Here is a 15,017-nt window from a genome sequence, read left to right on the forward strand (position 1 = left end):
CAGCATTAACTTATTGAAGCTTACTGTTTTGTTACATCTCCTATTATTTCCAGATTCTTTATCTAATTAAATAAGAATCATATTCTTATTGACGACAAATAATAAACATTATGCAGGTAATTCTTACAGATAGGTTGTTATTCAGGCAAATCATATGAGGCCAAGTTCGTAATTTTACCAACTATATGAATGATTATGCCAAATATAATCAGTTCATGAATTTTGTATTTTTTTATTTCAGTTAGACAAAATAACAACACAGCGATGGAACAATTATTTTGAACGACAGTATGGATGAACACAGTAGTTTTACTTTCAACTTTCTTCCTTGCTAAGGCATGTCGAACAACCATGGTCGTTTGAGTAAAAAAAACTGAAGTAGCATGTATATTTTTGCAGAATAACACACTCACAAGTTACAGAAAAATTTATTATGAAAAATAATAATATAAGAGCAATGATAATGACAAGGTACATCAATATTATATTATATCAATGGGATTATACTATATAACTGAAATTCTCATGATATGTGACAAATGTTCTATTAAAAGTACCCTATTTTTTCTAGTAAAATGACAATAAAGCGCAATCACCAAAAAAAAAATAATGAGCTACCATAGACAATATAGGTGCATCAATAAGGTGTTAAATGTTAAATTAAGGGAGGTTAAACCTCGCCAACTTGCGATTTCAAATATTTTGATACCGCTTGCGATAAAGCTTCTGTGCTTAATTTTTCGGGTCGACGTGGGATAGGACTTAGCCTTGTCTACTCGATGACGTCAGCACTTGTGAACTGGTGCGATTATACGAGACAGTTGAAGTCGCCCGCGTGAAATAAATCATTTCCTCGCGGCGCTTACAGACTGGAACAATTATTACGTGGTCGCAACAAGGTGTAGAAGCTCTGGGAGATAAGATGGATACATTTACATGCCAAAGAATTGGTATTAATAATTCAAAATTATAATTATAGCAAAAAGAGGGGAAAATCCAAGACGACGGGGCTTAATCCCCCTTAGGTCGCCGTTCAACTTAGCGACCCAAGTTCGATTCCCAGCCAGGTAAAATCCAGATTGTTTGAGTTGAGGAAGGGGGAGGGGTGAGTTAAGGTTGACTTTGCCATTGGCCTGTGTGTGGTCTCAAGAAACTGTCGTCTCTGTCCCGCCTCCGACACCAGAAAACCATCTCGGGGCCTGGTTCCATGTCAGGTTTAGAGATGATTGTCCCCCGCACGCCCATCTCTAAGGAAGCGATTCTTCTGCGGCTGTCAAACCCTAACCATTAGAACACTTTTTTTCATTTAAAAGGCATGAATATCGCTGCAAATTGTACGAATCCGTTTATTTCCGTTAAATAACTTAACCTTTTTTTTTTGTAAACTGCATACATATCGATAAGAGCAAGCTTTCTAGTAGATAGAGAAAGATAAATAATAACGTTAAAGCTTTATGCATATTAACGTTTAACATGAATCAAAAATGTAATTTCAGAATATATCTGGAAAAATGTTTACAATATACATTTAATACTAGTATCGATACGTACCATTTATTACGCTGCCCTTACGGTTACAAATACGTCCATCACATTCTGAAAGATATTCATATGTAAGTGACATGTTGATGATGGTGGTGATGATGATATGATCACGAGAAGAAGCATGAGGGAAGGAGGCGTGCTTTTCGGCCCAGATGCTAGATGGTTCACTGTTTCCTTCTGCAGCGTGGAGGTAAAAGGACAACACATAATCCATTCCTGAACCTGAGGTACGAGCTTAGAATCTCCAACCCAGCCTAGAATATAACCCTCGACCCCTGGAAAACCAGCCACAAACTCTAACCACTGAGCTAACAGGACTTACTGTAACACCTACTGTGCTGATGTGACATTTTACAGTTACGTTTTGTTATCCTCCGGTCGACCTCGCAAACAGTTCCAGTGTATACAATAATTGTAAGATCTTAAAGGATTTGAATTTAATAAACCTAAATATATCACATACGGTAATTGTATTATGTAATATTGGAAATCCCAAATGCAGACACTGGACAACGAGTGGATATCCGTGAGACACTTAACACGCATTAAGGATACATGAGTAGTATCCCAAGGTCCCAAACAGATATCCTTGTAAATTTCAAGTTCTGTGTTGGTACAAGCATTTCAATCATTAAACTTTGAAGGTCATCATTTAAAGTCGGAATATTTTTTTCTTTCCTCTTCCTCCACCGAGAGGGGTGACGTAGAGGCGCGACGCCGGACTACCGTCCCGTGACACCCGGGTTCGAGCCCAGCTCTGGCAATCATGATTTTTGTCTTAAATGGTTCCAAATATCACTCCAGGCAAGTGCTGGTATGGCTCTTTATCATTAAGCCCATTTTGCAATTATTTCGCGGTAATGGCGGCCCTAGACTCTGCGGGGCCATACATTCGTTTTACTTATATCGAGACTCTCCCCGGGAAATTTTGAAAAAATAATTAACAATTTCATACAAGATTTTAAGCCAACCTGGAACTTAAATTTCGACAATGGTTTTGCTAATTTGATCTTAATAAATGTTGTTATTCTTCCTCGATAAATTATTTTCGGGTCATTATCATAAATGCTTACGGTCATATTCCGATAGAATCGCGTAAAGTTTGTAATGTTCTTCTAATACGAAATCATGAATTTAAATTTTGTATTGATCAGCACTTTAATTTACATGCTAATATAGTTGTTATTTTCCTTCTCCCATTAATGTCCATATGTTAACAAGAGCACTAGGTAAACAAGTGAAATAATTGAAAACTATCGGCGCAGGGCTAGTCGCTGGGCCCTGGAGCAGCCGTCGATTCAAAGGTCAAACAGTCGTGGAAGTAGTAGTAATGTTCGCCGTGCATTAAAAATAATTTATTTCCAAAATTGTCTTGCACGGAAATCACTGTGAGAACCACTATCAAATTAGAAGGAAAAAATATATATCAACCGGTAAAACATTTAATCTGAAAGATAAAAATTTTATACTTTTCTCAAGTGCATTAAAGGCATAAATCAAGGCAACAAATTAGTTACTTTTATGTGGTATTGTTTCGCGTAGTCACTACTCTGTGGCAGTCGCAGTTGTACAGAACGGCCAAAAGTCACGAAGGGGTTATAGTTTTTTTTATTGTCATTAGTTTCTATTGATTTTTCACAGACTTAAAATCCAAGTATGAGACATTGTTTACACCCATGTGTGGAGTATAATTCGTGATGATCAATGCAGCAATATAGCTTCGTGACTTTTGGCTCACCCTGTAATAGAATAATTTCACCTAACTTATATCTGCGACCAGCCGGTTACGAACCTAGGAGAGCATTTTATGAATTATTCTGCGACTGGCATTGCAGACAGGACTCACAGCGAAGGGATACGAACCGTGGGACGCCATATTGGTCCCAACAGTTTTTATACCAAAACAATTTTTTAGCGTTCGATATTGAAAATTTGCCTTCGGAAATCATACATTGAGATATTCTATGACCGTCATATAGTCTCTACTGACAGTTCTATCACAGTTGAAGTAATTCAGAAAAATTTATTAAATACTTAAAGCCATTGAACATAGAGGTATACCGTTTGTAGCAGCTAATCACAAGAACTTCAGGCACTCCATTTAATTATATACATTTTTTATTTAATGAGACAAATTTTAAAAATAAAATGATAGAATATTTTTATTGTTCAAAAACTGCTCAAATATATTCCTTTCACTTAGGCTAGTTCTGATTGTTGCCTCAGAATTTATTTTATTTACTTATTTTTTGTGGCGAATTAAGTATAGGCCATACAGTTATATTCTGGCTGACCACAAATAGTTTACCATTCCCTGCGGAGTTTATACCTATATGTGTGTGTGTTTGTTCTCTCTCAAACATGGTTGAGGAATTGTCAGGACACGACATGTTGTGACGTAGTTGAAGCCATTTTTTAACCTCGTATTCGCCATTAAATTCTATTCAAAACATTGCGGAGTTGCTGAGAAAGTCTGGTGATGGTTAGTAAGTAACAATTAGAATCTCCGTCATTTAAAATGATCAGTTTAATAAATCAAAATGTCATTTAAAACTGTTTCCACTACACTTCAGCCAATTATTTAGGCGTGTAATCAATATGGCGCAACAGTTAGCTGAAAAAAAAAAGAAACTTCATGCAATAACCACGTAAACTTGAAGACGTGGCTATCCCCTGCTTTCAAATCTGGTGGTCGTAAGTCCATGCTCACTGCGAAGAATTTTTTTTTTTTTTTGTACTTTCACAAGAATAGTCATTTTGGAAACTCGGTTGCCAACGATATCACTTGTAAAATTGCAAGGCATAAATTTGTAACGTTTGTAATTTCACAAAGCTCTGCCTTTGCAGATTTACAAGTTATATTATTGGCAACTGCGTTTCATTGTAAAAAGCACAAAAATGTTTTACAGTGCAATGCCTTGTTACTGACAATATAGCTCCGTCCCCTCGTCCATAACCCGGCTGTATGCACTCGCGCAACGGCGGGGTTTGCGAGCACGCCGCCGGCAAGTGTCGGGCTCACAGGTGCGTGTTCTTGCAAGAGTCCTCCACGAACACCGGGTTGTGGAGGCCCATCTTGACGGGCTTCTCCTCTCCGGAGGCGGCCAGCTCCGCCTCGCCGGCCCGGGAGAAGGCGCCCAGCACATCCCAGCTCCGGGGCAGCCAGCCGCGCGTGAAGGCCTCGCGCGCCAGGCGGCTCACTGCCGCGTGCGTCACCATGGTGCACAGCATGCACAGCGTGCGGAAAGGGAACAGCTGCTCCTTGGTGTCGGCGTCGTACAGCGGCAGCTCGATGGTCACCGGGATGCCCAGCCCCGGCTCCCCGCCTGCCGCGCGACAAACACCGTCAGCATGTCAACACAACACAGCACACCTCAACACAACACACGTCAATGCATGCCAACACAATGCACGTCAAAACGTCAACACAACACGTGTAAACACGTCAACTAGTCAACACAACACACGTCAAAACGTCAACACAACACGTGTAAACACGTCGACTAGTCAACACAACACGCGTCAAAACACGTAAAAACACGACAAATTTGATCTCACGTCAACACGTCATCATCAACTCATCGTACATTTAAACAAAGTACCTACTAGTACCTAGAGAGTGGGCAATAGCACTCGATGATTTTGGAAAGCAGCTATGCAATAAATACTATAGGTCTGCGAATTCAAGTAATTTATTTTTTTGGTGGCAGAAAAGATTTTAAAGTTTTGTACACGAGAACGATCCTTGTTACTGTATTACAAGATATTTGAGTAGAAGCCAATGACAAACAAAAACATCCGAGTGTATCACGTGCTATCCGGGGAAAATGGTGGGATGAAAACATAACATAGACTCGATTAAGAAAACATTGGTGGAATATAAATAGAATTGTGCCAGCCTCTAGCAATAAATAACTACCTTCAAAAAAACTGTTAATAAATGTTGACAAAAAATTACAAAGTTTGTTTCTTCGTACACGTCATCATGTGTTTCCACTTATTTTTAGTTTTTGACGCAGCGCTCTTAGCACAAAGATCGAACGCCCTGCGTAACCCACGTGTGTGTGGGTCTGGTTATGTCATTTCAACCAAGGTTCAGACGTCTCGCTAACCAGTTGGTTGGCACACGCTTAAAACTTCACAAGCAAGCGCCCTCAGCCCATCGCATCACCCTGAGGCTTCTCAGTCGACCAGAGAACCCTTCTCCTGACATCTACTAGCTCTCCATGGTAGTGCCGGAGAAGTATCGCCCTGCACAAATTGTGACTTTACGGAATGGTGATGAAAATTGCGACTTAGCCTATGGATACGGTCAGGTATTTTTCGCGGAAATTAAAAATCTGATCGCCCATTATATGTACTTTAATATGGTATACCCGCGCCAGCTGTTTCTGCCTTGCAATTGGCGGCCGTCTGCAAGAGAAGGCATTGCCTTATTTGAACGAGCCACTGAGGACGCGTTCGCTTCCGCGCTGCATTGCTGTTGATTGGTGTGCTGGCAGTCTAAACTCGACCAATCGCGAAATTCAGACGATGCTACGTTGTTTCAACTCTCAGCTGGTCTCGAAATCTTTTAGCTCAAAAACACTTATCTATGGAATATTTGGATAGTGGGCTTTCTTGACCAGAGTTAGTAACTTTATCTTGTATTCTGTTCTGAGGCCTCACCGCATTGCTTTTGGAATGCTAGTGCGTTTCGTAGGGAAGACTTATTCACTCTCACTCCATCAAGTTGTCTGGTATCAAGCAGCTGTTTTCTGTCAAACACTAGTGGCGGGCGCAGGGGAGGGGGGGAATATGGGGATTGTGTAAGAAACCACGTCGCCTAAGGCTTCTACTGTGTGTTTGTGTCATTTGTGTCAATAATAATGTAAGTTTTTTAACGTGTAACATCTTAGCTCTCTGAATACTGCGTTTGGTGGGAGTAATTTCGTGAATGGAACGGAAGTCGTATGGAACGGAAATGTGTTAACAGCGGTGCTGCAATCTGTGGTGTATGTTGCTAAACAAAGTTCACAAAGCCTAAAGAAAACTTCGCTCTGCATATTTAGTGAGGTTTTTTTTTTTCATAATTAGCTGGCTAAGTATAATTTTTAACATTTTTGTGCAGTATGGATAAGGAAATCCAAATGGAATAAATAACTGGAAATTTTTGGTTTTAAAGGCAATGCTACTGCGTGATTTAACTTCAGAAATTTTCATTTTATTTAATTCTAAAAAAAATCATTTTTAATTTTTTTAGTCCATGTAAAATTAATTTTTTTTCTCAAATAAATTTAACCATGTCACAAAGCAACCAGCAAAATTTAATTTTAACCTAAAAATTTATTTCTCCTTATATTTAAAAAAATGTTAAAAATGCAAATTTTCCAGCTATTTATGCAAAATATATTACATATATAATTTTTTTAATGTTCAGCAACTGAAAAAGTTGACACGTTTAACAGCGTGGGACGTAAACAAAAAATAATGACCTGGAACGTAACATATGTCTGCCATTAAGAGAGCAGCGACGAGAGCACTCACAGAGCAGCCTCAGCACCAGACCCACGGCGTAGGAGGAGAGGCAGCCGTAGGAGTTGACGCCCTGCGACCAGTGCACGACCAGCAGCAGCTGGGGGAACAGGATGACGTAGACGAGGTCCGAGCACAGGAACCTGCAAGCCGTTAGCGACTGTCAACTGTGACGTGGTTTCAGTCAGCTTTCTGCCTCGCCATCGCTGCGTGGCTGCACCATGGAGGGTTAATAAGCATGAAACAGGACCTGCGTCGTTACACGTACATGCGTACATTGACACGAAAATTACTGTATCACTACTAAATAGTGTTCGCATTAATACTGGGTTCGGATTCTTACCCAGTTACTTCAGTACTAATAGTTATTTGTAAACCGTTCCCTGAACAGCTTGACAGTATAAACTGCACACATTAATAAGCATAATAAAACAAAATACACGTGATAGAAGTAAAACGTCTTAGGAAATTCAAACCTCGACTTGTAGTGTATCGTAAGGGGTAAAACGGCAGTGAGAAAGAGAGAAAGAAGACAATTTTATAAATAAACATGATAAGACATTATAACTCACTTTAAAATAACTGGTCAGGATATCAATAATTATTGATCAATCACTAATGTATAATTAACAATAAATATTACTCACTGTTGAAATACTTACACCTTAAAGAAATACTTTGCGTGTTACTGTTTCTTCAAACAATTCTGCCATTTGTAACACGCAATTTCTCTGAACTAAATTTTAAATTCATAACAATGACGCTATATGTGCGGTAAATGCAGGGTCCGTCTCAACAGCGCTATCTACGTTGCTGGTTGAACAAGTAGAAACACGAGCGCGCTAGTAGCAAATATAAAATTTAGGCACTCACAGCTGACTGTATAGGAGTATAGGATACCTATATTTTTTTCTGAAACAGCCTCTTGCGCACACTCAGTATTATTTTTTTTTTCATTCATCTATCTCTCTCAGTTCTGTTTTTTTTTTGTGGGGGACGAATCATTACACAAAGAGGAGAACGGAAACGAACCTTGCAACGTATATAACATAGTGATCTCTTTATTGATCTCTTTATATCTCTATGGCCAAATACCTATTATCTGTCCTTTTCACGTCAAAAAACATTTCACAGCAATGCAAAAATAACCATAGCCGTGTGTTGTACAAAGTTATAATATCTTTCTTGTAGTATTACAAACTTTTTCTTAGCAACTGGTTTCAAATGAATCTTTTATAAAAGTGCAGACCTGTTTTTTTTTTTTCTTTGTAAAAACAGTCTCTGAAAATTTCCCCACCTGTGTCTCGGACAGGGCGGCTCCAAAACCAGGTGAATTTAAAGTCATTATCCCTTCTTTTTATTACCAACACGCGCTTGAAGTATCAACATTTCTTAAGATAAATTAGCAAAGCCATAGTCAAAACTAAGGTTCCAGGTTGTCTTAAGAACATTATTTTAAGAAGTTTAGTTTTCAGATTTTCCAATAAGGCTTCTCTTTTTTTTTTAATTTGGTGGCTTACTCCATACCGTCCAGACCCCTCGGTAAGACTACTCCGCCGAATATTAAGGGGATCCGCTAAAACATAAATGGCCAACACAGAAAATAAAATTTTCTGTACTTTTACAAAAGATTCCTTTGGAAACCAGTTACCAAGAAATTGTTTGTAGCACTAAAATAAAGATGCAGTAACTTTTTACAACACATGGCTATGGTTATTTTTAGTAAATATTAAATATGATTTCGAGATAGCAATACTGAGTATTTATTACTAATGTTGGTGTATAATTTTATATTTTAATTGATCCTCATTCTAACATATTTTTTTAATCATGGTAAAGATAATCGAATATTTTTAAAAAATTGACTTTTTTTGTTGTAACATGCTTATTGTGTGCTCAGCTAATACTGAGAAGCTTAACTTCAACTATTGGAGGTACTGGGACACCAAAAAGCATAAATGCCCGGTTAAAAATCCGAACTCAGTATTACTGCGAACACTATTTTATAGTGGTGCAGTTGTTTTCGTGTAAATGTACAAATTTACAAACATCTGTGATTTTACACCAATATTTATGTTCAATTTACAAAATAAAAAATAATAATTACAGAGCAAAGTCCAAGGCCACCGCTGGTGCTGGGTGTGTCCCTGACATGAAGCAGACCATCAGACGCGCAAACAACGACCTCACGCAGTGTCTGCAAAGTAACACGTGCCGGGCCAGCGGTCTCAGGCACGTGACTAGACTAGTTTCCGCCCGGAGCAAGAACGTATCTTGGTGCCCTCTATTGTTCATTTATTTTTTTCTAACTAACCGACCCCCCACCCCCACCCCTTTCCCGACAACAACCTCATATCGCAAACACAAATTCTACTCCACTATTCAAATTTTTATTCTATTCATTTCAGATGGTAAAAATAAATTTATTTATTTCCAAACATTTCAATTTACAACACTTCGCAAGTAGGATAGTTAGCGAAAAATACCAGTTTTTTTAATACTTGACGATATACATGTATGTATCCTTCAATACAAATAATTCAGTTCATCTGAACACTTTTTTTTTCTGTTCTAACACTACGATATTCAAGTAAATATCCATAGTAAAACGGTGGCATTTTCACACGGAACTGTCCGACAAGATCACACACTGACAAATCTGTGTTTTCATAAGAGTTGAGCGTTAGAAATCTCAGTAGCGCAACGGACAAGATTGCAAGAAAGTATTTTGTTTTCCAACCAAACACAGTCGACACAGTGTGACCTGAGTGCGACAAAACTAGCGGGCGCGACATACTTTGTGATTAGAAGGATTTTCTGTTTTAATCACGTCGTGGGCGCGACTTTATTGTAAAAAACGTGACATAGTTTTGTTTTCACACGATAGTTACACTGGAACTATGATAATAATATTTTTCGTGTGTTATTAAAAGTTTTGCTTTCTAAATGTATCTCTGAAATGTGTTCACGTACAGTGCTTTATCAAAATAACGATAAATTTTGGTCAATCATGCCGATTAAAAAAATCGTAAACCATGTTGGTTACCGTATGTGTGGTGCATATGTAATGGCCAAAACCTGTAGATGTATGCAGAATGTCTCAGTTACTTTTGGCCAAAGTTAAGAAGCAATAAAAAAAATTAACTTTAGTTACTTTTCTAAAAATCAGGAGGTATGTTACAATCTTTTTTTCAACTTTAATTTTTTTTAACGCTAATAATTGCAGAAATAATTAGGCTATAACTAATTCCATTGCACCATTCCCGTCAGGCAATATTTTTTTAATCTTAATAGTCACTTAATTAAAAGATTGGTAACATCAGTTCTAACATTTAAAGATTTCAAACATTGAAAGAGTAAAGTATTTTTTACCGCTTATTGGCTTATAAAAAAGATAAATACCTACAAGTCGTCAATTTCAAACAAATTTTCTTCATCTAACAGACTTTACAATAATGTATCCAGATTTAAAAATAATGTTTTAATAGGGTTATAAAATGATGATTGAATGTTTGAAAACGTAGTTCAAATTGAAATTTTAAGCAAGGGAAAGGAATGAATAATATATCTTTAGCAGTCGAAAATAAACAAGGACTTATTTTACTACACAAAATCCAAAAATAAAAAGCTCACAGAAGAAAAAATAGGTTCATTTTTTTTAAATTTTATTCTCACATACGCATATTTATTTATTAATAATTGTACCTCGGATGCATAAGACAATATGTCCACTTTGGGCAAAATGCACTTTTTACCATAAACTTCACCACCGTTTGACGTTCTTTATAGTGGCATACAACACTAATATATACAATATATGTTCAAAAATTCACATATTTTGGATTAAACAGAGTTGAGCAAATAAGAAAAGTGACATTTAAAATAATTTAAACTGATTCCATAATTTGTTTTAATTTTTTGTTACATAATGTCTTATGCGTCAAAAATTTTATTTTTGTGACATGTCTTATGCCTCCGAAGTGTGTGTGTGTGTGTGTGTATATATATATATATATATATATATATATATATATATAGAGAGAGAGAGAGAGAGAGAGAGAGAAATAGAGAGAGAGTTTATTTATATTTGTTGCTGAGTAAACACCGCATGTTCGCAATAAGGTGATGTTTAGCTGTGACGCGCCGTCCTTGGCGCTGTTGCGACCCCAGCGCCAGGGTAAGGGAACGAAGCTACGCGAGCCAGTGCGGCTCGTGCGCGGACAGGTACTCACGACAGGTAGTATATGGACTCGACGGTGAGCGCTATGACGGTGGCCAGCGTCGTCACAGCCACGATGGCGCACCGCATCACCCACAGCACCTCCAGGTCCGAAGCCTGCGCACACGCAAGTCATCTCTGAACCGGCACTTCCTTTCACTATACAGCCATTTCAATGTCACCTGAAGACAATTTTGGTTTTCGTTTGAAAAAAAAAATACAAATCCCTCCACATTCTTAAATACATTTTTGATGTGTAAACATCTTAGCTCTCGTTGTACGGCATTTGGTAGGAGTAATTTCGTGAAAATGGACTGGAAGTCGATGAACGGAAATGTGTCACAAAGATGGCGGACCCACGTGTAGCATAACAAATGGCGTATATGGCGACTTTCGTGGACATTAATTAGGGGACAACCCAAACGTATCGGTGCGCCAAATTAAAATTTATGATAGTGAAACTACCCTGGAATATTATTTGGTAAACAAAAATAGTCATGATAAAGAGTAATCACAATTTTAAAATACCAAAGAAAACTGGCACTGCAAATATTATAAAACGTATTCCAGTTCTAAATTCTCAATAGTCTTACTAGCACCGCGGTAGAGCGCCTAATTGGTAACCTTAAGGGGTGTGGTTTAAGTCTCGTCACTGTATATATATATATATATATATATATATATATATTACTTTTTAATTACATTATAATATAATAATATTATAGTATTGAATCAGCTTAATAAGGCTAATGTTAATTTGTAGGAAGTATTTACAGACTGATTTCAGTCGTATAAGCAAAAACAAATACACAAACATATAAAACCCTACTTAGTGTTACGATAAGTATTTACAAATGTATCAAAGCAATATTTTAGTAATGGCATAGAAATATAACTTTTAACATGTGTGGAAACTTTATATAATTAACAGTTAAGTGAATTTTAACACGATGGGCAGTATTCAAACAAAATTCTTTGTCGAGAATCAGATCCAAAGCCAGGGTTTTAACGCAGCCGTTTCTAATAGTTTTAAATTTCCGGTTTTTTCGTGATTCTAATTGAGTAGTATATAAAACGGGCTCAGGAAACAGGGTGCAGGGTCAGGTGCCTGTGGTGCCATCCGCCACCTTGGATGACCTTGACCTTTGTCCGTAGTAGTATAGGATAGTATTTTCTGGGACTGGCTTCTGGCTGTGGATTGATGATTGTCGACCGCCATCTTGGATTGTGACGTCACAGCGGCCATCTTGGATGACCTTGACCTTGACCTTTGACCTTGACCTTTAATTTGATCCTCAAAAATCGCCAAAAATGACCAAAATTGGGCAAAAATTGCCCAAAATTCCTCAAAAATCGCCAAAATTTCAATTTTTTTGAAAAAAATTTCCGCCAAAAAATCTCAAATAATTCCACAGTTCAAAAATTAGGATTTCGAAAATCCTCAAAAGTCGCTTTGCCCTAGAAAAAACGAAAACTCCTAAAAGCGGCTTAAAACTCCTAAGAGATAGCCGCTTATAAGCCGCCGACCTTGAAAATAAGGATGTCATGGCAGCCATATTGGATGATGATGTCACCGTTGCAAATTTTGTTACGCCCGCCATCTTTAACTTTTTTATTTATTATCCGATTTTAATGAAATTTTTTTTAAAATTTATAAAAAAATTTAAATAATATAAATTTAATAAAATATTTATAAAAACATACTTTTTAGACACGGAGTTCGGAGTCCTCGGTTCGAACCCGACGAGTGCAAAAAAAATTAAAAATGGCTACCGATCCTTCCCTCTCAGTGGACGCAGGCAGACTGACCCCCACCACTTATGTCAAAGTATACATATCTTCACCTAGTATGACGTCATGTCCGCCATCTTGAAATTTGGACGCCATCTTGAAAATCTTTATTTATTATCCGATTTTAATGAAAAAAACTCCAAAATTCATCAAAAAATTAACGTATTTTAATTCTGTTTGATTATATCGATGTACGTCCTTGGTTCGATTCCCGGCGAGAGTAAACGGTTGATCCTTCCTCCATGAAAGCTACCTAGACTGATCTACCACCTCCAGTACCAAGGTATATATCATCAACTGGTATGACATCATGTCCGCCATCTTGTATTCATCCGCTGGAGACCGTCATCTTGTTTTCATCTGCTAGAGTGTGCCGATACCATGTAGTATAATTTTATGTTCACCATACCTTTGTCCTCAACTGTTGACATTGAACTTTGACCTTGACCATGAACTTTGACCTTGACCTTGAAATTTGACCTTGAACTTTGACCTTGACCTTGAACTTTGACCTTAACCTTGAAATTTGACCTTGACCTTAAAATTTGACCTTGACCTTGAAATTTGACCGTGACATTGAAATTTGACTTTGTCCTTGAAATTTGACTTTGTCCTTGTCGACCATCATGGATCCGACATTTTATGTTCAGTACATGCTACCAGGAGCTACCACCTGCCAGAGTACTCCATCTTGTGTGTGTACTTGTATTATGGAGTACATTTCCATCTGGTTAATTTTATTCTAACCTGCTACAGTGCAGTAATCATTTATTACCGAGGTGCCCCCGCCATCTTGAAATTCGACCGCCATCTTGAAATCATGTAATAATGTAGCTAGAAAAGCGGGAAAAAAATCCAAAATTCATTAAATAAATCACTCATTAACTTACATATTGATTCGATCCGCTCCCGTCCTCGGTTCGATACCCGATCGATGCAATAATGTTTAATTTTATGAAAAAATAATAATTTCAATATACCATGTTCATCATTCTTAAAGAGACTTTAAAACCTCTACTAACATCATCCTATCAGACATCAATACCACCATATTGGAAATTCATAATTGTAATGTTAGAGATTCGTGAAAAAGTTCAAAATTCATTAAATAAATTTGTAATCTATATACTGATTGATTAAATCGACTAAGGTCCTTGGTTCGATCCCTGGCCGATACAAATCAACTTTAATTTTAAAAAAGTACCAGAAAAGTGTAAGGTTCGAGAAATAAAACACCTCAAAGTCTTTTACAAACATAATATTTATTACACAATTTCTATCCTACTACAGAATCACTTGCGAAAGCCAGCAATCTTATAAACATTTAGCCCTGCATAGACGTGCATCGACTACTTCTTAGCTCCAAATGGCTCCAAATGCTTCAAAAGGCTCCAAATGCTCCAACAGCTCCAAAAAAAGGCTCCAAATGCTCCAATAACCACCAAATGCTTAACACAGCTTCAAATGGCTCCAAATGCTCCAAACGGCCTCCAAATGCTTGACAGCCTTCAAATGCTTGACAGCTCCAAATGGCTCCAAATGCTCCAAACGGCTCCAAATGCTCCAAATTGCTCCAAATTGCTCCAAATGCTCCAAACGGCTCCAAATGCTCCAAATTGCTCCAAATGTTCCAAACGGCTCCAAATGCTCCAAATGCTCCAAACAGCTCCAAATGCTCCAAACGGCTCCAAATGCTCCAAATGTCTCCAAATGCTCCAAACGGCTCCAAATGCTCCAAATGTCTCCAAAAGGCTCCAAATGCTCCAAACGGCTCCAAATTGCTCCAAATGCTCCAAACGGCTCCAAATGCTCCAAATTGCTCCAAATGCTCCAAACGGCTCCAAATGCTCCAAATGTCTCCAAATGCTCCAAATGGCTCCAACAGCTCCAAAAGGCTCCAAATGCTTCAAAAGGCTCCAATTGTTCCAAGAGCTCCATCTTCAATTGA

General features: G+C 37.8%; 1 protein-coding gene across 1 annotated transcript in view; it reads right to left on the reverse strand.

Annotated features, from left to right (window-relative positions):
• Nucleotides 1–221: 221 nt before the first annotated feature.
• The window catches only part of LOC134530258 (high-affinity choline transporter 1-like), a 45,760-nt gene continuing 30,964 nt past the window's right edge, over nucleotides 222–15,017 (reverse strand). Inside the window, exons 9-11 of the mRNA XM_063364953.1 lie at nucleotides 11,292–11,395; nucleotides 7,072–7,202; nucleotides 222–4,871 (exon numbers count right to left, since the gene is read on the reverse strand). Coding sequence (XP_063221023.1) covers nucleotides 4,564–4,871; nucleotides 7,072–7,202; nucleotides 11,292–11,395 — 543 coding nt within the window. The 3' untranslated portion in view covers nucleotides 222–4,563. The remainder of the gene's footprint in view (nucleotides 4,872–7,071; nucleotides 7,203–11,291; nucleotides 11,396–15,017) is intronic.

The sequence above is a fragment of the Bacillus rossius genome, chromosome 1, assembly GCF_032445375.1.
Source record: "Bacillus rossius redtenbacheri isolate Brsri chromosome 1, Brsri_v3, whole genome shotgun sequence".
Classification (NCBI taxonomy): domain Eukaryota; kingdom Metazoa; phylum Arthropoda; class Insecta; order Phasmatodea; family Bacillidae; genus Bacillus; species Bacillus rossius.